The sequence below is a fragment of the Bufo bufo genome, chromosome 6 (assembly GCF_905171765.1).
Source record: "Bufo bufo chromosome 6, aBufBuf1.1, whole genome shotgun sequence".
Lineage (NCBI taxonomy): Eukaryota > Metazoa > Chordata > Amphibia > Anura > Bufonidae > Bufo > Bufo bufo.
In genome coordinates, this window is record NC_053394.1 from 2,823,973 (window position 1) to 2,847,920 (window position 23,948).

Consider the following 23,948-nt stretch of genomic DNA (forward strand, 5'->3'; position numbering starts at 1 on the left):
AGGTTCTCTATGACTCTACGTCATGTAGCAGGTTCTCTATGACTCTACGTCATGTAGCAGGTTCTCTATGACTCTACATAATGTAGCAGGTTCTCTATGACTCTACATCATGTAGCAGGTTCTCTATGACTCTACATCATGTAGCAGGTTCTCTATGACTCTATATCATGTAGCAGGTTCTCTATGACTCTACATCATGTAGCAGGTTCTCTATGACTCTATATCATGTAGCAGGTTCTCTATGACTCTACATCATGTAGCAGGTTCTCTATGACTCTACTTCATGTAGCAGGTTCTCTATGACTCTACATCATGTAGCAGGTTCTCTATGACTCTACATCATGTAGCAGGTTCTCTATGACTCTACATCATGTAGCAGGTTCTCTATGACTCTACATCATGTAGCAGGTTCTCTATGACTCTACATCATGTAGCAGGTTCTCTATGACTCTATATCATGTAGCAGGTTCTCTATGACTCTACATCATGTAGCAGGTTCTCTATGACTCTACATCATGTAGCAGGTTCTCTATGACTCTACTTCATGTAGCAGGTTCTCTATGACTCTACATCATGTAGCAGGACCTCTATGACTCTACATCATGTAGCAGGTTCTCTATGACTCTACATCATGTAGCAGGTTCTCTAAGACTCTACATCATGTAGCAGGTTCTCTATGACTCTACATCATGTAGCAGGTTCTCTAAGACTCTACATCATGTAGCAGGTCCTCTATGACTCTAGACTATGCTGTAGGTTCTGCATAACTCTGGATCATGTTGTGAGTTCTGTATTTCCAAGCGCTCGGCCCTGTGGACTCACCTCTGGTTGAACTCTGGAAGGCTGAAGAATGAAGAGCTGGAGAGCTGATGACAGAAAGAAGTACACAGGAGACATCAGTACATAATGCTTTATATTGCACACACTCATATGCCTGATAAGAGGACAAGATAACCTAATATAATGTAATATAATAATGCACAGACCTCCGTCAAAGAGAACCAGAATGGCAAGGACCAGAAACGGAGCTGTCTTCCCCACAAACTCATAAAAGATGCTTCCAAATGGAGGTCCCACTACAGGAGAGACGAAGAACAGATTAAAGAGCAAAGTATAATGATGACAATAAACCATTATCTCCAGTGCGGGACGCTGGATAAGGACTATAGGGAGGAAATCTCATAGAGGACATATTCAACTACTCCATATTCTTGCTAAGGAATCTAGAACTCATGATGAAATCTCCCCAGCAATGGACAGACCTGGAACTGTCTCATGATGAACTCCTACACAGTCTCATAAGGGAATCTATTAGCCACATTTTGAGGAATCTATAGCTGTCTCAAGGTGCAATGTCCCCCAGTAATGGATGAATCTCATGAAAATCTCTGCCACATGGGGGAACCTAAGACTGTCTGATGATGAAATCCTGAATGAAGCCTTCCATAGTCTTGTAAAGGAACCTAGCATCAACATATATTGTCTCATCAGAAGATCCTACAAACAAGAACATTTCATCAATGCATGGAGGGACCTGTCAATGATGGGAAATTCCCGAATCTTCCATACTCTCTAGGTAATACCTTCCTCCAAAGTATGGAGGACCCTACCACACTGTCTCAATGCAATCTTCCATTCTTTTCTGCAGACCCAATGCCATCTGTGTACAGATATAGGGAATGGGCATACAGTTGTGTTCAAAATAATAGCAGTGTGTTTAAAAAAGTGAATAAAGCTCAGAATCCTTCTAATAGCTTTTATCTCCATCCACACAGATGCATTGGGAACACTGCACCTTCTATTCCAAATCAAATCATGAAGAAAAATATATCACATTTGTGTTGTTCCTCTAAAAAAAATTAAGAAAAGTGAATATTAGACTGTTCAAAAAAATAGCAGTGTTTGTCTTCTTCTTTACAAACTCAAACATTCACTCTATAAACTGAGAAATGTCTGTAGCTTTTCTTCCCTCTGAATCCCGTCACTAATACTCAGTTGTATACCCGCTGTCTCTGAGAACGGCTGGACGTCTGTGCTGCTCGGAGTCACCACCTTCTGCCCCTGTGAACAGGTATTCCAGTCCAGGATGATCGGACCACAGTCCACAGTTCTTCTCTATTTCTTGGTTTTGCCTCAGAAACTGCATTTTTGGTGTCACCAAGAGGTTTTCTATTGGAGTAAGATCCGGGGATTGGGCCGGCCGCTCCATAACGTCAGTCTTGTTGGTCTGGAGCCGAGATGTGGCCCGTTTACTGGTGTGTTTGGGGTCGTTGTCTTGTAGGAACACCCATGTCAAGGGCATTTCCTCTTCAGCATAAGGCAGCATGACCTCTTCCAGTATTCTGATGGATTCAGACTGATCCAAGATCCCTGGTCTGCGATAAATAGGCCCAACACCGTAGTCTGAGACACATCCCCATATCATGATGCTTGTCCACCATGCTTTACTGTCTTCACAGTCTACTGGGGCTGAATTCAGTGTTTGGGGGTCGTCTGACAAACTGTCTCCGGCCACTAGACCCAAACAGAACCATCTTACTTTCATCAGTCCACAGAATGTCTCTTCAGGCCGGTCAATGGGCTCTTTGGCAGATTGTAAGCTCTTCAGCACACGTCTTGTTTCCAGCAGTGGGACTTTGCGGGGGCTTCTTGCAGATCGCTCGGCTTCACATCGGCGTCTTCTCCTTGTAACAGGACTCACAGGGAACTTTACACCTTCTTCATCTTCCTGGAGCTGATTGTTGGCCGAGTCCTTGCCATTTTGGCTATTCTTCTATCCATTCGAATAGTAGTTTTTCACTTTCTTCCACGTCTTTCAGGTTTTGGTTGCCATTTTAAAGCATTTGCGATCATTTTAGCTGAGCAGCCGATCATTTTCTGCACTTCTTTATATGTTTTCCCCTCTCCGATCAACTTTTTAATCAAGGTGCGCTGTTCTTCTGAACAATGTCTGGAACGACCCATTTTCCTCAGAAATTGAGAGAGAAATGCACTGTAACCGGCAGGTACGACATTTGCTGCCTTCCTTCCTTAAATAAGGGCAATAATTGCCACCTGTTTTTCAAAGAACGAATGACCTCACTCATTAAACTCCACACTGCTATTATTTTGAACATGCCCCTTTCTATTAGTGATTCAATTACACAGAATCCGCAGCATGCATGTCCTGACTGTTGGGTTTCTATTACTCTACTACACCTGTTAGTAAATTATCTGCCATGTAGAAATATAATTTCTCCCAAAAACAGTGATTGATCAGGTTAAGGTTGTCTGACTGCTATTATTTTGAACACAACTGTAAGAGGAAACTACACAAAGGACCCTCCACACATGTAAAATGATGTTTTCTGTACATGTAATAAGAAGACGTAAGATGTCTGGAGTCAGCGCAGAGCGGAGACCTGCCTGGGGATCCCTCTGGCAATGAGTGACCCGGTGCTCCCTACTCCAGTGCGTCATCTCCCAGCCGAGACACTGAGAACTGGACATGCGTCCTCCACCCCCTTCCCCCAGCAATCAGACTAAAGGCAGAGAAAGGTCCCTCTGATGGACCCGGGTCACTGCAGAGAAATGTGTCAGGTGAAGGTGTAGAGATCGGAGATTTCCGGGATAATTAACAAACGATAAATGAAGTTCTGATTTGTTATTGGACTAACCCAGTACTCCCATAGCGAGTCCTCCCAGCGCAATGCCCATGGCGTTGCCTCGCTCCTCGTCGTCTGTGTACACACTGGCGAGCATCCCCATACCTGCAGAATGAACACAGGGATTATTGGCCTCGCTCCTTGTGCCAGCAGCCTCCAGAAGCCATAATCCCCCTCCCCGCGTCCAGAGCCGCTCGGTGACCTTTATAAGAGAGGAAATGAAACACTCCAGACAAAACAGAGCAGACATCACCGAGGAAGATCCAGAAATGAGGAACCCTGAGGGATTAGAGTTCCCCAACACTCCAGACTCAATGCTCCCCAAGAAGATCCTGGTCCATGGACACCCCAATAAGAGAGGGGAGAGATCAGGATGCCGCCAGTTGGGACACATGGTGCAGCGCCACAACTAAGAGCAGCATGGTTCTGGCGCCATTTTCTGGGGGTCCATCTGCCATAGCCAGCATATTATTTCCTTACATGTTTTTGTGCAGTAGAAGACCTGGAAGCACAATAATTACTACCAATCCCAGACTCACAGCCAACCATATCCCCCACAAGACCTAGTCAGGTAGGTGACGTAATAATACAGCACACAAAATAACGAATATTTCCCGCAGATGGAGGGCTCCTGTTCTTGGTGCAGAGCTGGCCACAGGATCTTGACCACCTTCAGCCCCAGATTAATGGCATGTCTGATGGTGTCAACACTGCAGAGGTTTGGGCAAGGGCTACACCGTGACGCTGGTCGCGGCCAGGATCGCTGAATAGCAGTGACTCCATAGAAACACGGCAACTGCCACGACGATCCCATTAATTTCTAGGGGATGACCGCTGCTCAGCGATCCTGGCTGTGACCAGTGTCACCATGTAGCCCTTGCCTTAGGGTTAGACATCACTTCTTACATATAGAAAGACCTGCAGCAGCCAGACAATCACCTGAGAGGCTAACATACATGATACATGGAGTATGTCACCTACCTGCCACAGATGAGCAGGATGAGCCGATTCCTTGCAGTGATCTCGCAATGAAAAGCAAAGTATAAGTCCCGGAGAAGGCGAACACTACAAAGGGAAAGAGGAGAATCTAACACTGGACAATTACCGTACAACAGTGAACCAGCGTCTGCCCCAAAGCTACTTACTGATTGTGGAGAGGAACATGATGCAGAATCCAGCAAACATTGGGATCTGATACCCAATCCTGCAAAGAATACATAGAGTAAAAAGAAAGAAAGCAAAGGGTTGTGATTTGTATCGTGGCGACAGAGGTGTGGAATATAATATGTATCGGGTGACAGAGGTGTGGAATATAATATGTATCGGGTGACAGAGGTGTGGAATATAATATGTATCGGGTGACAGAGGTGGGAATATAATATGTGTCGGGTGACAGAGGTGTGGAATATAATATGTATCGGGTGACAGAGGTGTGGAATATAATATGTGTCGGGTGACAGAGGTGTAGAATATATGTGTCGGGTGACAGAGGTGTGGAATATAATATGTATCGGGTGACAGAGGTATGGAATATAATATGTATCGGGTGACAGAGGTGTAGAATATATGTGTCGGGTGACAGAGGTGTGGAATATAATATGTATCGGGTGACAGAGGTATGGAATATAATATGTATCGGGTGACAGAGGTGTAGAATATATGTGTCGGGTGACAGAGGTGTGGAATATAATATGTATCGGGTGACAGAGGTGGGAATATAATATGTGTCGGGTGACAGAGGTGTGGAATATAATATGTATCGGGTGACAGAGGTGTGGAATATAATATGTGTCGGGTGACAGAGGTGGGAATATAATATGTATCGGGTGACAGAGGTGTGGAATATAATATGTGTCGGGTGACAGAGGTGGGAATATTATATGTATCGGGTGACAGAGGTGTGGAATATAATATGTGTCGGGTGACAGAGGTGTGGAATATAATATGTGTCGGGTGACAGAGGTGTGGAATATAATATGTGTCGGGTGACAGAGGTGTGGAATATAATATGTGTCGGGTGACAGAGGAGGGAATATAATATGAATCGGGTGACAGAGGTGTGGAATATTATATGTATCGGGTGACAGAGGTGTGGAATATAATATGTATCGGGTGACAGAGGTGTGGAATATAATATGTATCGGGTGACAGAGGTGTGGAATATAATAAGTATCGGGTGACGGAGGTGCAGAGTATAATAAGTATTGGGTGACGGAGGTGCGGAATATAATACATATCGGGTGACAGAGGTGGGAATATAATATGCATCGAGTGACAGAGCAGCAGGACATGATATGTATCAGATGACAGAGCAGCAGGTTACAAGTATCAGGTGACAGAGCAACACGACACAACATGTATCTGGTGACAGAGCAGCAGGACATGATAGGTCTCAGGTGACAAAGCAGTAGGACGTGATATGTATCAAGTGACAAAGCGGCAGGACATGATAGGTATCAGGTAAAAGAGCAGCAGGACATGATAATTATCAGTTGACATAGCAGCAGGACATGATAGGTATCAAGTGACAAAGCAGCAGGACACAACATGTATCAGGTGACAGAGCAGTAGGACATGATAGGTCTCAGGTGACAGAGCAGTAGGACACAACATATATCAGGTAACAAAGCAGCAGGACATGATAAGTATCAGGTGACAGAGCAGCAGGACACAACATGTATCAGGTGGCAGAGCAGCAGAACATGATAGGTCTCAGGTGACAGAGCAGCAGGAAATGATAGGTATCAGGAGACAGAGCAGCAGGACATGATAGGTATCATGAGACAGAGCAGCAGGACACAACATGTATCAGGTGACAAAGCAGCAGGACATGATAGGTATCAGGAGACAGAGCAGCAGGACATGATAGGTATCAGGTGACAGAGCGGTAGGACACAACATGTAACAGGAGACAGAGCAGCAGGACACAACATGTATCAGGTGACAAAGCAGCAGGACATGATAGGTATCAGGAGACAGAGCAGCAGGACATGATAGGTATCAGGTGACAGAGCGGTAGGACATGATAGGTATCAGGTGACATAGCAGCAGGACATGATAGGTATCAGGTGACATAGCAGCAGGACATGATAGGTATCAGGTGACATAGCAGTAGGACATGATAGGTATCAGGTGACATAGCAGCAGGACATGATAGGTATCAGGTGACATAGCAGCAGGACATGATAGGTATCAGGTGACAGAGCAGTAGGACATGATAGGTATCAGGTGACAGAGCAGTAGGACATGATAGGTATCAGGTGACAGAGCAGTAGGACATGATAGGTATCAGGTGACATAGCAGCAGGACATGATAGGTATCAGGTGACAGAGCAGCAGGACATGATAGGTATCAGGTGACAGAGCAGTAGGACATGATAGGTATCAGGTAACAGAGCAGTAGGACATGATAGGTATCAGGTGACAGAGCAGTAGGACATGATAGGTATCAGGTGACAGAGCAGCAGCACATGATAGGTATCAGGTGACATAGCAGCAGTACATGATAGGTATCAGGTGACATAGCAGCAGGACATGATAGGTATCAGGTGACATAGCAGCAGGACATGATAGGTATCAGGTGACATAGCAGCAGGACATGATAGGTATCAGGTGACATAGCAGCAGGACACAACATGTATCAGGTGACAGAGCAGCAGGACATGATAGGTATCAGGAGACAGAGCAGCAGGACATGATAGGTATCAGGTGACAGAGCAGAAGGACATGATAGGTATCAGTTGACAGAGCAGCAGGACACAACATGAATCAGGTGACAGAGCAGCAGGACATGATAGGTCTCAGGTGACAAAGCAGTAGGACGTGATATGTATCAAGTGACAAAGCGGCAGGACATGATAGGTATCAGGTAAAAGAGCAGCAGGACATGATAATTATCAGTTGACATAGCAGCAGGACATGATAGGTATCAAGTGACAAAGCAGCAGGACACAACATGTATCAGGTGACAGAGCAGTAGGACATGATAGGTCTCAGGTGACAGAGCAGTAGGACACAACATATATCAGGTAACAAAGCAGCAGGACATGATAAGTATCAGGTGACAAAGCAGCAGGACACAACATGTATCAGGTGGCAGAGCAGCAGAACATGATAGGTCTCAGGTGACAGAGCAGCAGGACATGATAGGTATCAGGAGACAGAGCAGCAGGACATGATAGGTATCAGGAGACAGAGCAGCAGGACACAACATGTATCAGGTGACAAAGCAGCAGGACATGATAGGTATCAGGAGACAGAGCAGCAGGACATGATAGGTATCAGGTGACAGAGCGGTAGGACATGATAGGTATCAGGTGACATAGCAGCAGGACATGATAGGTATCAGGTGACATAGCAGCAGGACATGATAGGTATCAGGTGACATAGCAGTAGGACATGATAGGTATCAGGTGACATAGCAGCAGGACATGATAGGTATCAGGTGACATAGCAGCAGGACATGATAGGTATCAGGTGACAGAGCAGTAGGACATGATAGGTATCAGGTGACAGAGCAGTAGGACATGATAGGTATCAGGTGACATAGCAGCAGGACATGATAGGTATCAGGTGACAGAGCAGCAGGACATGATAGGTATCAGGTGACAGAGCAGTAGGACATGATAGGTATCAGGTGACAGAGCAGTAGGACATGATAGGTATCAGGTGACAGAGCAGTAGGACATGATAGGTATCAGGTGACAGAGCAGCAGCACATGATAGGTATCAGGTGACATAGCAGCAGTACATGATAGGTATCAGGTGACATAGCAGCAGGACATGATAGGTATCAGGTGACATAGCAGCAGGACATGATAGGTATCAGGTGACATAGCAGCAGGACATGATAGGTATCAGGTGACATAGCAGCAGGACACAACATGTATCAGGTGACAGAGCAGCAGGACATGATAGGTATCAGGAGACAGAGCAGCAGGACATGATAGGTATCAGGTGACAGAGCAGAAGGACATGATAGGTCTCAGGTGACAGAGCAGTAGGACACAACATATATCAGGTAACAAAGCAGCAGGACATGATAAGTATCAGGTGACAAAGCAGCAGGACACAACATGTATCAGGTGGCAGAGCAGCAGAACATGATAGGTCTCAGGTGACAGAGCAGCAGGACATGATCGGTATCAGGAGACAGAGCAGCAGGACATGATAGGTATCAGGAGACAGAGCAGCAGGACACAACATGTATCAGGTGACAAAGCAGCAGGACATGATAGGTATCAGGAGACAGAGCAGCAGGACATGATAGGTATCAGGAGACAGAGCAGCAGGACATGATAGGTATCAGGTGACAGAGCGGTAGGACATGATAGGTATCAGGTGACATAGCAGCAGGACATGATAGGTATCAGGTGACAGAGCAGTAGGACATGATAGGTATCAGGTGACATAGCAGCAGGACATGATAGGTATCAGGTGACAGAGCAGCAGGACATGATAGGTATCAGGTGACAGAGCAGTAGGACATGATAGGTATCAGGTGACAGAGCAGTAGGACATGATAGGTATCAGGTGACAGAGCAGTAGGACATGATAGGTATCAGGTGACAGAGCAGCAGCACATGATAGGTATCAGGTGACATAGCAGCAGTACATGATAGGTATCAGGTGACATAGCAGCAGGACATGATAGGTATCAGGTGACATAGCAGCAGGACATGATAGGTATCAGGTGACATAGCAGCAGGACACAACATGTATCAGGTGACATAGCAGCAGGACATGATAGGTATCAGGAGACAGAGCAGCAGGACATGATAGGTATCAGGTGACAGAGCAGAAGGACATGATAGGTATCAGGTGACAGAGCTGCAGGACACAACATGAATCAGGTGACAGAGTAGCAGGACACGATATGTATCAGATGACAGCAGCAGTGCACAATATGTATCAAGTGAAAGAGCAGCAGAACATGATATGTATCAGGTGAAAGAGCAGCAGAACATGATATGTATCAGGTGAAAGAGCAGCAGGACATAATAGGTATCTGGTGATGTTTCATACCTGTTGGTCAAAGGCCCTATGAAGGGATTAGTCAGCAGCTGGATAGTTGCTTTTGATGCAAACAGTAAGCCGACTTTCACATTTTCATTCAACAAGGTGGAGTCGGCTTTGGGGCAGTCGTCGGACGGGGATGTGCTGGACTGTTCAGGTCCCTGGGTAGGTTCTACGGCTGCCCCCTCCGACTGTGACCTCTCTGTGACCAGGGTTGTGTTGTCATAGTAGGAGAAGATGGTTTGGAAGCTGGAGGATGTTGGAGGCCGACTCGTTCCCCACTGAATTTCACTGTTATTAGGTTCATGGCTCATTGTGTAGAGGTAACTGGGGATGATGGGAACTAAGAGAAGAAGGTAAAATTTTAGTCCCTCCTGAGGACAACAACGTGTGCGCAGGATGGAGGCATTATAATGTGTAATATACCAGGTGGCGCCATCTTCCTGCACTGCATTATACTGGACATAGCAGGACTGGAGGGTCCCATCGCTTACACCAACACCTGCTGCCTGTACTTCTGGACTGGAGGGTCCGATCACTTACAACATGATGACACCTCCTGCCTGTACTTATGGACTGGAGGGTCCCTTGGCTTATACCGACACCTGCTGCCTGTACTTCTGGAGTGGAGGGTCCCATCACTTACACCATGATGACACCTCCTCCTTGTACATCTGGACTGGAGGGTCCCATCACTTACAACATGATGACACCTGCTGCCTGTTCTTATGGACTGGAGGGTCCCATGGCTTACACCATGATGACACCTGCTGCCTGTTCTTATGGACTGGAGGGTCCCATGGCTTACACCATGATGACACCTCCTGCCTGTACTTATGGACTGGAGGGTCCCATGGCTTATACCGACATCTGCTGCCTGTACTTCTGGACTGGAGGGTCCCATCACTTACACCATGATGACACCTCCTGCTTGTACATCTGGACTGGAGGGTCCCATCACTTACACCATGATGACACCTCCTGCCTGTTCTTCTGGACTGGAGGGTCCCATCGCTTACACCAACACCTGCTGATGGGTGTACTAATAACCTGCATGCTCTATGTGTAATAGCCGTATAATCTACAGTATATATACGGGGGGGGGGGGGGGGGGGGCTAATACTTCTACGGCACTGTGTCTGATGGGTGTGCTAATAACCTGCATGCTCTATGTGTAATAGCCGTATAATCTACAGTCTGTATACGGGGGTGGGGGGGGTTCTAATACTCCTACGGCACTGTATCTGATGGGTGTGCTGATAACCTGCATGCTCTATGTGTAATAGCCGTATAATCTACAGTCTATATACGGGGGGGGGGGGGGGGGGGTAATACTTCTACGGCACTGTATCTGATGGGTGTGCTGATAACCTGCATGCTCTATGTGTAATAGCCGTATAATCTACAGTCTATATACGGGGGGGGGGGGGGTAATACTTCTACGGCACTGTATCTGATGGGTGTGCTGATAACCTGCATGCTCTATGTGTAATAGCCGTATAATCTACAGTCTGTATAGAGGGGGGGGGGTTCTAATACTCCTACGGCACTGTGTCTGATGGGTGTGCTGATAACCTGCATGCTCTATGTGTATACACAGTGGGCAGTGACTGGCACAGATCCCCCCCAATATCAGGCGTCTCCTCGCAGAACAGATTTCTGTATTTATTTAGGTTCAAGAGGAGACGCCGTTCAGTCCTGGGAATCCGGCAGCTGCAGATCGGCAGCGTGTTTACAGAAAAGGCACAAGTCGTCAGCTGATTACCAACACAAGAAGGATAACTCCCATCAGGCTTACAACAACATGACAATCTGCAGTCATGACTGGGAAGATTACCCTCACCACCAGGAGGCAGTGTAGAAATTGTGCCCTGCAAGGAAGAGTACAGAGGACGTGTTATACTGGGGGAAGTACAGAGGACGTGTTATAGAGGGGGAAGTACAAAGGACGTGTTATAGAGGGGGAAGTACAGAGAACGTGTTATACAGGGGGAAATACAGAGGATGTGTTATAGAGGGGGAAGTACAGAGAACGTGTTATACAGGGGGAAGTACACAGGACGTGTTATACAGGGGGAAGGACAGAGGACGTGTTATACAGGGGGAAGTACAGAGAACGTGTTATACAGGGGGAAGTGCAGAGGACGTGTTATAGAGGGGGAAGTGCAGAGGACGTATTATACAGAGGGGAAGTACAGAGGACGTGTTATACAGAGGGGAACTGCAGAGGACGTGTTATACAGGGGGAAGTACAGAGGACGTGTTATAGAGGGGGAAGTACAAAGGACGTGTTATAGAGGGGGAAGTACAGAGAACGTGTTATACAGGGGGAAATACAGAGGATGTGTTATAGAGGGGGAAGTACAGAGAACGTGTTATACAGGGGGAAGTACACAGGACGTGTTATACAGGGGGAAGGACAGAGGACGTGTTATACAGGGGGAAGTACAGAGAACGTGTTATACAGGGGGAAGTGCAGAGGACGTGTTATAGAGGGGGAAGTGCAGAGGACGTATTATACAGAGGTGAAGTACAGAGGACGTGTTATACAGAGGGGAACTGCAGAGGACGTGTTATACAGCGGGAAGTGCGGAGGATGTGTTATACAGGGGGAAGGACAGAGGACGTGTTATACAGGGGGAAGTACAGAGAACGTGTTATACAGGGGGAAGTACAGAGGACGTGTTATACAGGGGAAGTGCAGAGGACGTGTTATACAGGGGGAAGTACAGAGGATGTGTTATAGAGGGGGAAGTACAGAGAACGTGTTATACAGGGGGAAGTACACAGGACATGTTATACAGGGGGAAGTACAGAGAACGTGTTATACAGGGGGAAGTACAGAGAACGTGTTATACAGGGGGAAGTACAGAGGACGTGTTATACAGGGGAAAGGACAGAGGACGTGTTATACAGGGGAAAGGACAGAGGACGTGTTATACAGGGGGAAGGACAGAGGGCGTGTTATACAGGGGGAAGGACAGAGGGCGTGTTATACAGGGGGAAATACAGAGGACGTGTTATACAGGGGGAAATGCAGAGGACGTGTTATACAGGGGGAAGTGCAGAGGACATGTTATACAGGGGGAAGTGTAGAGGACGTGTTATACAGGGGGAAGTGCAGAGGACGTGTTATACAGGGGGAAGTGCAGAGGACGTGTTATACAGGGGGAAGTGCAGAGGACGTGTTATACAGGGGGAAGTACAGAGGACGTGTTATACAGGGGGAAGTACAGAGGACGTGTTATACAGGGGGAAGTACAGAGGACGTGTTATACAGGGGGAAGTACAGAGGACATGTTATACAGGGGGAAGTACAGAGGACATGTTATACAGGGGGAAGTGTAGAGGACGTGTTATACAGGGGGAAGTGCAGAGGACGTGTTATACAGGGGGAAGTGCAGAGGACGTGTTATACAGGGGGAAGTGCAGAGGACGTGTTATACAGGGGGAATCATAGGAAAAAATGCGTATAGCAGCACAATGAAAAATTAAAGTCTTATCTTGTGGTAGTTGCTTGAGAAAGACCTTTACGGTCGAAACGTCGCATTTATTTATTTTTTGCTGGTGAAATAAATTCCACTGAATTGAAGACAGGAGAGTGCTGCGGTTTCTTCTATATGACCTATACAGGGGGAAGTGCAGATGACGTGTTATACAGGGCAAAGTGCAGAGGACGTGTTATACAGGGGGCAGTGCAGAGGATGTGTTATACAGGGGGCAGTGCAGAGGATGTGTTATACAGGGGGCAGTGCAGAGGACGTGTTATACAGGGGGAAGTGCAGAGGACGTGTTATACAGGGGGAAGTGCAGAGGACGTGTTATACAGGGGGAAGTACAGAGGACGTGTTATACAGGGGGAAGTACAGAGGACGTGTTATACAGGGGGAAGTACAGAGGACGTGTTATACAGGGGGAAGTACGGAGGACGTGTTATACAGGGGGAAGTACAGAGGACGTGTTATACAGGGGGAAGTACAGAGGACGTGTTATACAGGGGGAAGTACAGAGGACGTGTTATACAGGGGGAAGTACAGAGGACGTGTTATACAGGGGGAAGTACAGAGGACGCGTTATACAGTGGGAAGTACCGAGGACATGTTATACAGGGGGAAGTACAGAGGACGTGTTATACAGGGGGAAGTACAGAGGACATGTTATACAGGGGGAAGTATAGAGGACGTGTTATACAGGGGGAAGTATAGAGGTTGTGTTATGAAGGGGGAAGTAAGGAGAGCGTGTTTTACAGGGGGAAGAATAGAGGATGAGTTATACAGGGGGCAGTATATAGAATGTGGCATACAGGGGCAGTAAATATATAATGTGACATACAGGGGGCAGTATATAGAATATAACATACAGGGGGCAGTATATAGAATATAACATCCAGGGGGGCAGTATATAGAATATAACATACAGGAGGCAGTATATAGAGTATAACATACAGGGGGCAGTATATAGAGTATAACATACAGGGGGCAGTATATAGAATATAACATACAGGGGGCAGTATATAGGATATAACATACAGGGGCTGTATATAGGATATAACATACAGGAGGCAGTATATAGAGTATAACATACAGGGGGCAGTATATAGAGTATAACATACAGGGGGCAGTATATAGGATATAACATACAGGGGCTGTATATAGGATATAACATACAGAGGGCAGTATATAGAGTATAACATACAGGGGGCAGTATATAGAATATAACATACAGGGGACCGTATACAGGGAGTGCAGAATTATTAGGCAAGTTGTATTTTTGAGGATTAATTTTATTATTGAACAACAACCATGTTCTCAATGAACCCAAAAAACTCATTAATATCAAAGCTGAATATTTTTGGAAGTAGTTTTTAGTTTGTTTTTAGTTTTAGCTATTTTAGGGGGATATCTGTGTGTGCAGGTGACTATTACTGTGCATAATTATTAGGCAACTTAACAAAAAACAAATATATACCCATTTCAATTATTTATTTTTACCAGTGAAACCAATATAACATCTCAACATTCACAAATATACATTTCTGACATTCAAAAACAAAACAAAAACAAATCAGTGACCAATATAGCCACCTTTCTTTGCAAGGACACTCAAAAGCCTGCCATCCATGGATTCTGTCAGTGTTTTGATCTGTTCACCATCAACATTGCGTGTAGCAGCAACCACAGCCTCCCAGACACTGTTCAGAGAGGTGTACTGTTTTCCCTCCTTGTAAATCTCACATTTGATGATGGACCACAGGTTCTCAATGGGGTTCAGATCAGGTGAACAAGGAGGCCATGTCATTAGATTTTCTTCTTTTATACCCTTTCTTGCCAGCCACGCTGTGGAGTACTTGGACGCGTGTGATGGAGCATTGTCCTGCATGAAAATCATGTTTTTCTTGAAGGATGCAGACTTCTTCCTGTACCACTGCTTGAAGAAGGTGTCTTCCAGAAACTGGCAGTAGGACTGGGAGTTGAGCTTGACTCCATCCTCAACCCGAAAAGGCCCCACAAGCTCATCTTTGATGATACCAGCCCAAACCAGTAATCCACCTCCACCTTGCTGGCGTCTGAGTCGGACTGGAGCTCTCTGCCCTTTACCAATCCAGCCACGGGCCCATCCATCTGGCCCATCAAGACTCACTCTCATTTCATCAGTCCATAAAACCTTAGAAAAATCAGTCTTGAGATATTTCTTGGCCCAGTCTTGACGTTTCAGCTTGTGTGTCTTGTTCAGTGGTGGTCGTCTTTCAGCCTTTCTTACCTTGGCCATGTCTCTGAGTATTGCACACCTTGTGCTTTTGGGCACTCCCGTGATGTTGCAGCTCTGAAATATGGCCAAACTGGTGGCAAGTGGCATCTTGGCAGCTGCACGCTTGACTTTTCTCAGTTCATGGGCAGTTATTTTGCGCCTTGGTTTTTCCACACGCTTCTTGCGACCCTGTTGACCATTTTGAATGAAACGCTTGATTGTTCGATGATCACGCTTCAGAAGCTTTGCAATTTTAAGAGTGCTGCATCCCTCTGCAAGATATCTCACTATTTTTGACTTTTCTGAGCCTGTCAAGTCCTTCTTTTGACCCATTTTGCCAAAGGAAAGGAAGTTGCCTAATAATTATGCACACCTGATATAGGGTGTTGATGTCATTAGACCACACCCCTTCTCATTACAGAGATGCACATCACCTAATATGCTTAATTGGTAGTAGGCTTTCGAGCCTATACAGCTTGGAGTAAGACAACATGCATAAAGAGGATGATGTGGTCAAAATACTCATTTGCCTAATAATTCTGCACACAGTGTATAGAGTATAACATACAGGGGGCAGTATATAGGATATAACATACAGGGAGCAGTATATATAGTATAACATACAGGGGGCAGTATATAGAGTATAACATACAGGGGGCAGTATATAGAGTATAACATACAGGGGGCAGTATATAGAGTATAACATACAGGGGGCAGTATATAGAGTATAACATACAGGGGGCAGTATATAGAGTATAACATACAGGGGGCAGTGTATAGAGTATAACATACAGGGGGCAGTATATAGGATATAACATACAGGGAGCAGTATATATAGTATAACATACAGGGGGCAGTATATAGAGTATAACATACAGGGGGCAGTATATAGAGTATAACATACAGGGGGCAGTATATAGAGTATAACATACAGGGGGCAGTATATAGAGTATAACATACAGGGGGCAGTATATAGAGTATAACATACAGGGGGCAGTGTATAGAGTATAACATACAGGGGGCAGTATATAGAGTATAACATACAGGGGGCAGTATATAGGATATAACATACAGGGGGCAGTATATAGAGTATAACATACAGGGGGCCTTATATAGAATATAACATACAGGGGGCAGTATATAGAGTATAACATACAGGGGGCAGTATATAGGATATAACATACAGGGGGCAGTATATAGGATATAACATACAGGGGGCAGTATATAGAATATAACATACAGGGGGCAGTATATAGGATATAACATACAGGGGGCAGTATATAGGATATAACATACAGGGGGCAGTATATAGAATATAACATACAGGGGGCAGTATATAGGATATAACATACAGGGGGCAGTATATAGAGTATAACATACAGGGGGCAGTATATAGAATATAACATACAGGGGGCAGTATATAGAATATAACATACAGGGGGCAGTATATAGGATATAACATACAGGGGGCAGTATATAGAATATAACATACAGGGGGCAGTATAAGGAATATAACATACAGGGGGCAGTATATAGAGTATAACATACAGGGGCAGTATATATAGTATAACATACAGGGGGCAGTATATAGAGTATAACATACAGGGGGCAGTATATAGAATATAACATACAGGGGGGCAGTATATAGAATATAACATACAGGGGGCAGTATATAAAATATAACATACAGGGGGCAGTATATAGAATATAACATACAGGGGGCAGTATATAGGATATAACATACAGGGGGCAGTATATATATTATAACATACAGGGGGCAGTATATAGAATATAACATACAGGGGGCAGTATATAGAGTATAACATACAGGGGCAGTATATAGAATATAACATACAGGGGGCAGTATATAGAGTATAACATACAGGGGGCAGTATATATATTATAACATACAGGGGGCAGTATATAGAATATAACATACAGGGGGCAGTATATAGAATATAACATACAGGGGGCAGTATATAGAGTATAACATACAGGGGGCAGTATATAGAGTATAACATACAGGGGGCAGTATATAGGATATAACATACAGGGGGCAGTATATAGGATATAACATACAGGGGGCAGTATATAGAATATAACATACAGGGGGCAGTATATAGAGTATAACATACAGGGGGCAGTATATAAAATATAACATACAGGGGGCAGTATATAGGATATAACATACAGGGGGCAGTATATAGAATATAACATACAGGGGGCAGTATATAGAGTATAACATACAGGGGGCAGTATATAGAGTATAACATACAGAGGGCAGTATATAGAGTATAACATACAGGGGGCAGTATATAGAGTATAACATACAGGGGGCAGTATATAGGATATAACATACAGAGGGCAGTATATAGAGTATAACATACAGGGGGCAGTATATAGAATATAACATACAGGGGGCAGTATATAGAGTATAACATACAGGGGGCAGTATATAGAGTATAACATACAGGGGGCAGTATATAGAGTATAACATACAGAGGGCAGTATATAGAGTATAACATACAGAGGGCAGTATATAGAGTATAACATACAGGGGGCAGTATATAGGATATAACATACAGAGGGCAGTATATAGAGTATAACATACAGGGGGCAGTATATAGGATATAACATACAGGGGGCAGTATATAGGATATAACATACAGTGGGCAGTATATAGAGTATAACATACAGGGGGCAGTATATAGAATATAACATACAGGGGGCAGTATATAGAATATAACATACAGGGGGCAGTATATAGAATATAACATACAGGGGGCAGTATATAGAGTATAACATACAGGGGGCAGTATATAGGATATAACATACAGGGGGCAGTATATAGGATATAACATACAGGGAGCAGTATATAGAATATAACATACAGGGGGCAGTATATAGGATATAACATACAGGGGGCAGTATATAGAATATAACATACAGGGGGCAGTATAAGGAATATAACATACAGGGGGCAGTATATAGAGTATAACATACAGGGGGCAGTATATAGAATATAACATACAGGGGGCAGTATATAGAATATAACATACAGGGGGCAGTATATAGGATATAACATACAGGGGGCAGTATATAGAGTATAACATACAGGGGGCAGTATATAGAATATAACATACAGGGGGCAGTATATAGAATATAACATACAGGGGGCAGTATATAGAGTATAACATACAGGGGGTAGTATATAGGATATAACATACAGGGGCAGTATATAGGATATAACATACAGGGGCAGTATATAGGATATAACATACAGGGGGCAGTATATAGAATATAACATACAGGGGGCCGTATATAGAATATAACATACAGGGGGCAGTATATAGGATATAACATACAGGGGGCAGTATATAGAATATAACATACAGGGGGCAGTATATAGGATATAACATACAGGGGGCAGTATATAGAATATAACATACAGGGGGCCGTATATAGAGTATAACATACAGGGGGCAGTATATAGAATATAACATACAGGGGGCCGTATATAGAATATAACATACAGGGGGCAGTATATAGAATATAACATACAGGGGGCAGTATATAGGATATAACATACAGGGGGCAGTATATAGAATATAACATACAGGGGGCCGTATATAGAGTATAACATACAGGGGGCAGTATATAGAATATAACATACAGGGGGCAGTATATAGAATATAACATACAGGGGCAGTATATAGGATATAACATACAGAGGGCAGTATATAGAATATAACATACAGGGGGCAGTATATAGAGTTTAACATACAGGGGGCAGTATATAGAGTATAACATACAGGGGGCAGTATATAGAATATAACATACAGGGGGCCGTATATAGAGTATAACATACAGGGGGCAGTATATAGAGTATAACATACAGGGGGCAGTATATAGAATATAACATACAGGGGGCAGTATATAGAATATAACATACAGGGGGCAGTATATAGAGTATAACATACAGGGGGCAGTATATAGAATATAACATACAGGGGGCCGTATATAGAGTATAACATACAGGGGGCAGTATATAGAGTATAACATACAGGGGGCAGTATATAGAATATAACATACAGGGGGCAGTATATAGAATATAACATACAGGGGGCAGTATATAGGATATAACATACAGGGGGCAGTATATAGAGTATAACATACAGGGGGCAGTATATAGAGTATAACATACAGGGGGCAGTATATAGAGTATAACATACAGGGGCAGTATATAGGATATAACATACAGGGGGCAGTATATAGAATATAACATACAGGGGGCAGTATATAGAATATAACATACAGGGGCAGTATATAGGATATAACATACAGGGGGCAGTATATAGAATATAACATACAGGGGGCCGTATATAGAATATAACATACAGGGGGCAGTATATAGAGTATAACATACAGGGGGCAGTATATAGAGTATAACATACAGGGGGCAGTATATAGAATATAACATACAGGGGGCAGTATATAGGATATAACATACAGGGGGCAGTATATAGGATATAACATACAGGGGGCAGTATATAGGATATAACATACAGGGGGCAGTATATAGGATATAACATACAGGGGGCAGTATATAGGATATAACATACAGGGGGCAGTATATAGGATATAACATACAGGGGGCAGTATATAGAATATAACATACAGGGGGCAGTATATAGAATATAACATACAGGGGGCAGTATATAGAATATAACATACAGGGGGCAGTATATAGGATATAACATACAGGGGGCAGTATATAGAGTATAACATACAGGGGGCATTATATAGAATATAACATACAGGGGGCAGTATATAGAGTATAACATACAGGGGGCAGTATATAGAGTATAACATACAGGGGGCCGTATATAGAATATAACATACAGGGGGCAGTATATAGAGTATAACATACAGGGGGCAGTATATAGGATATAACATACAGGGGGCAGTATATAGAGTATAACATACAGGGGGCAGTATATAGGATATAACATACAGGGGGCAGTATATAGAGTATAACATACAGGGGGCAGTATATAGAGTATAACATACAGGGGGCAGTATATAGAATATAACATACAGGGGGCAGTATATAGAGTATAACATACAGGGGGCATTATATAGAATATAACATACAGGGGGCAGTATAAGGAATATAACATACAGGGGGCAGTATATAGGATATAACATACAGGGGGCAGTATATAGAGTATAACATACAGGGGGCAGTATATAGAATATAACATACAGGGGGCAGTATATAGAGTATAACATACAGGGGGCAGTATATAGAATATAACATACAGGGGGCAGTATATAGAGTATAACATACAGGGGGCAGTATATAGGATATAACATACAGGGGGCAGTATATAGGATATAACATACAGGGGGCAGTATATAGGATATAACATACAGGGGGCAGTATATAGAGTATAACATACAGGGGGCAGTATATATAGTATAACATACAGGGGGCAGTATATAGGATATAACATACAGGGGGCAGTATATAGAATATAACCTACAGGGGGCAGTATATAGAATATAACATACAGGGGGCAGTATATAGAATATAACATACAGGGGGCAGTATAAGGAATATAACATACAGGGGGCAGTATATAGAATATAACATACAGGGGGCAGTATATAGGATATAACATACAGGGGGTAGTATATAGGATATAACATACAGGGGCAGTATATAGAGTATAACATACAGGGGGTAGTATATAGGATATAACATACAGGGGGTAGTATATAGGATATAACATACAGGGGCAGTATATAGAGTATAACATACAGGGGGTAGTATATAGGATATAACATACAGGGGGCAGTTTATAGAATATAACATACAGGGGCAGTATATAGGAAATAACATACAGGGGGCAGTATATAGAATATAACATACAGGGGGCCGTATATAGAATATAACATACAGGGGGCAGTATATAGAATATAACATACAGGGGGCCGTATATAGAATATAACATACAGGGGGCAGTATATAGAATATAACATACAGGGGGCAGTATATAGGATATAACATACAGGGGGCAGTTTATAGAATATAACATACAGGGGGCAGTATATAGGATATAACATACAGGGGCAGTATATAGGATATAACATACAGGGGCAGTATATAGGATATAACATACAGGGGGCAGTATATAGAGTATAACATACAGGGGGCAGTATATAGGATATAACATACAGGGGGCAGTATATAGGATATAACATACAGGGGGCAGTATATAGAATATAACATACAGGGGGCAGTATATAGAGTATAACATACAGGGGGCAGTTTATAGAATATAACATACAGGGGGCAGTATATAGAGTATAACATACAGGGGGCCGTATATAGAGTATAACATACAGGGGGCAGTATATAGGATATAACATACAGGGGGCAGTATATAGAATATAACATACAGGGGGCAGTATATAGAGTATAACATACAGGGGGCAGTATATAGAATATAACATACAGGGGGCAGTATATAGGATATAACATACAGGGGCAGTATATAGGATATAACATACAGGGGCAGTATATAGCATATAACATACAGGGGGCAGTATATAGAATATAACATACAGGGGGCAGTATATAGAGTATAACATACAGGGGGCAGTATATAGAATATAACATACAGGGGTTAGTATATAGAGTATAACATACAGGGGGCAGTATATAGGATATAACATACAGGGGGCAGTTTATAGAATATAACATACAGGGGGCAGTATATAGGATATAACATACAGGGGGCAGTATATAGAGTATAACATACAGGGGCAGTATATATAGTATAACATACAGGGGGCAGTATATAGAGTATAACATACAGGGGGCAGTATATAGAGTATAACATACAGGGGGCAGTATATAGGATATAACATACAGGGGTTAGTATATAGAGTATAACATACAGGGGGCAGTATATAGAGTATAACATACAGGGGGCAGTATATAGAATATAACATACAGGGGGCAGTATATAGAGTATAACATACAGGGGGCAGTATATAGAATATAACATACAGGGGTTAGTATATAGAGTATAACATACAGGGGGCAGTATATAGAGTATAACATACAGGGGACAGTATATAGAATATAACATACAGGGGTTAGTATATAGAGTATAACATACAGGGGGCAGTATATAGAATATAACATACAGGGGGCAGTATATAGAGTATAACATACAGGGGGCAGTATATAGGATATAACATACAGGGGGCAGTATATAGAATATAACATACAGGGGGCAGTATATAGAGTATAACATACAGGGGGCAGTATATAGAATATAACATACAGGGGGCAGTATATAGAATATAACATACAGGGGGCAGTATATAGAGTATAACATACAGGGGGCAGTATATAGGATATAACATACAGGGGGCAGTATATAGAATATAACATACAGGGGGCAGTATATAGAGTATAACATACAGGGGGCAGTATATAGAATATAACATACAGGGGGCAGTATATAAAATATAACATACAGGGGGCAGTATATAGAGTATAACATACAGGGGGCAGTATATAGGATATAACATACAGGGGGCAGTATATAGAGTATAACATACAGGGGGCAGTATATAGGATATAACATACAGGGGGCAGTATATAGGATATAACATACAGGGGGCAGTATATAGGATATAACATACAGGGGGCAGTATATAGAATATAACATACAGGGGGCAGTATATAGAATATAACATATAGGGGGCAGTATATAGGATATAACATACAGGGGGCAGTATATAGAGTATAACATACAGGGGGCAGTATATAGGATAAAACATACAGGGGGCAGTATATAGGATATAACATACAGGGGGCAGTATATAGAGTATAACATACAGGGGGCAGTATATAGAATATAACATACAGGGGGCAGTATATAGAGTATAACATACAGGGGCAGTATATAGAATATAACATACAGGGGGCAGTATATAGAGTATAACATACAGGGGGCAGTATATAGGATATAACATACAGGGGGCAGTATATAGGATATAACATACAGGAGGCAGTATATAGAGTATAACATACAGGGGGCAGTATATAGAATATAACATACAGGGGGCAGTATATAGAATATAACATACAGGGGGCAGTATATAGGATATAACATACAGGGGGCAGTATATAGAATATAACATACAGGGGGCAGTATATAGAATATAACATACAGGGGGCAGTATATAAAATATAACATACAGGGGGCAGTATATAGAGTATAACATACAGGGGGCAGTATATAGGATATAACATACAGGGGGCAGTATATAGAGTATAACATACAGGGGGCAGTATATAGGATATAACATACAGGGGGCAGTATATAGGATATAACATACAGGGGGCAGTATATAGGATATAACATACAGGGGGCAGTATATAGAATATAACATACAGGGGGCAGTATATAGAATATAACATATAGGGGGCAGTATATAGGATATAACATACAGGGGGCA

General features: G+C 43.3%; 1 protein-coding gene across 1 annotated transcript in view; it reads right to left on the reverse strand.

Moving 5' to 3' along the window:
* SLC18A2 (solute carrier family 18 member A2) overlaps positions 1-23,948 on the reverse strand; it is a 118,135-nt gene that overhangs the window by 54,955 nt on the left and 39,232 nt on the right. The window contains exons 3-8 of the mRNA XM_040437713.1: positions 9,669-10,002; positions 4,790-4,848; positions 4,626-4,709; positions 3,657-3,749; positions 987-1,076; positions 823-866 (exon numbers count right to left, since the gene is read on the reverse strand). Of these exons, the coding sequence (XP_040293647.1) occupies positions 823-866; positions 987-1,076; positions 3,657-3,749; positions 4,626-4,709; positions 4,790-4,848; positions 9,669-10,002 (704 nt within the window). The remainder of the gene's footprint in view (positions 1-822; positions 867-986; positions 1,077-3,656; positions 3,750-4,625; positions 4,710-4,789; positions 4,849-9,668; positions 10,003-23,948) is intronic.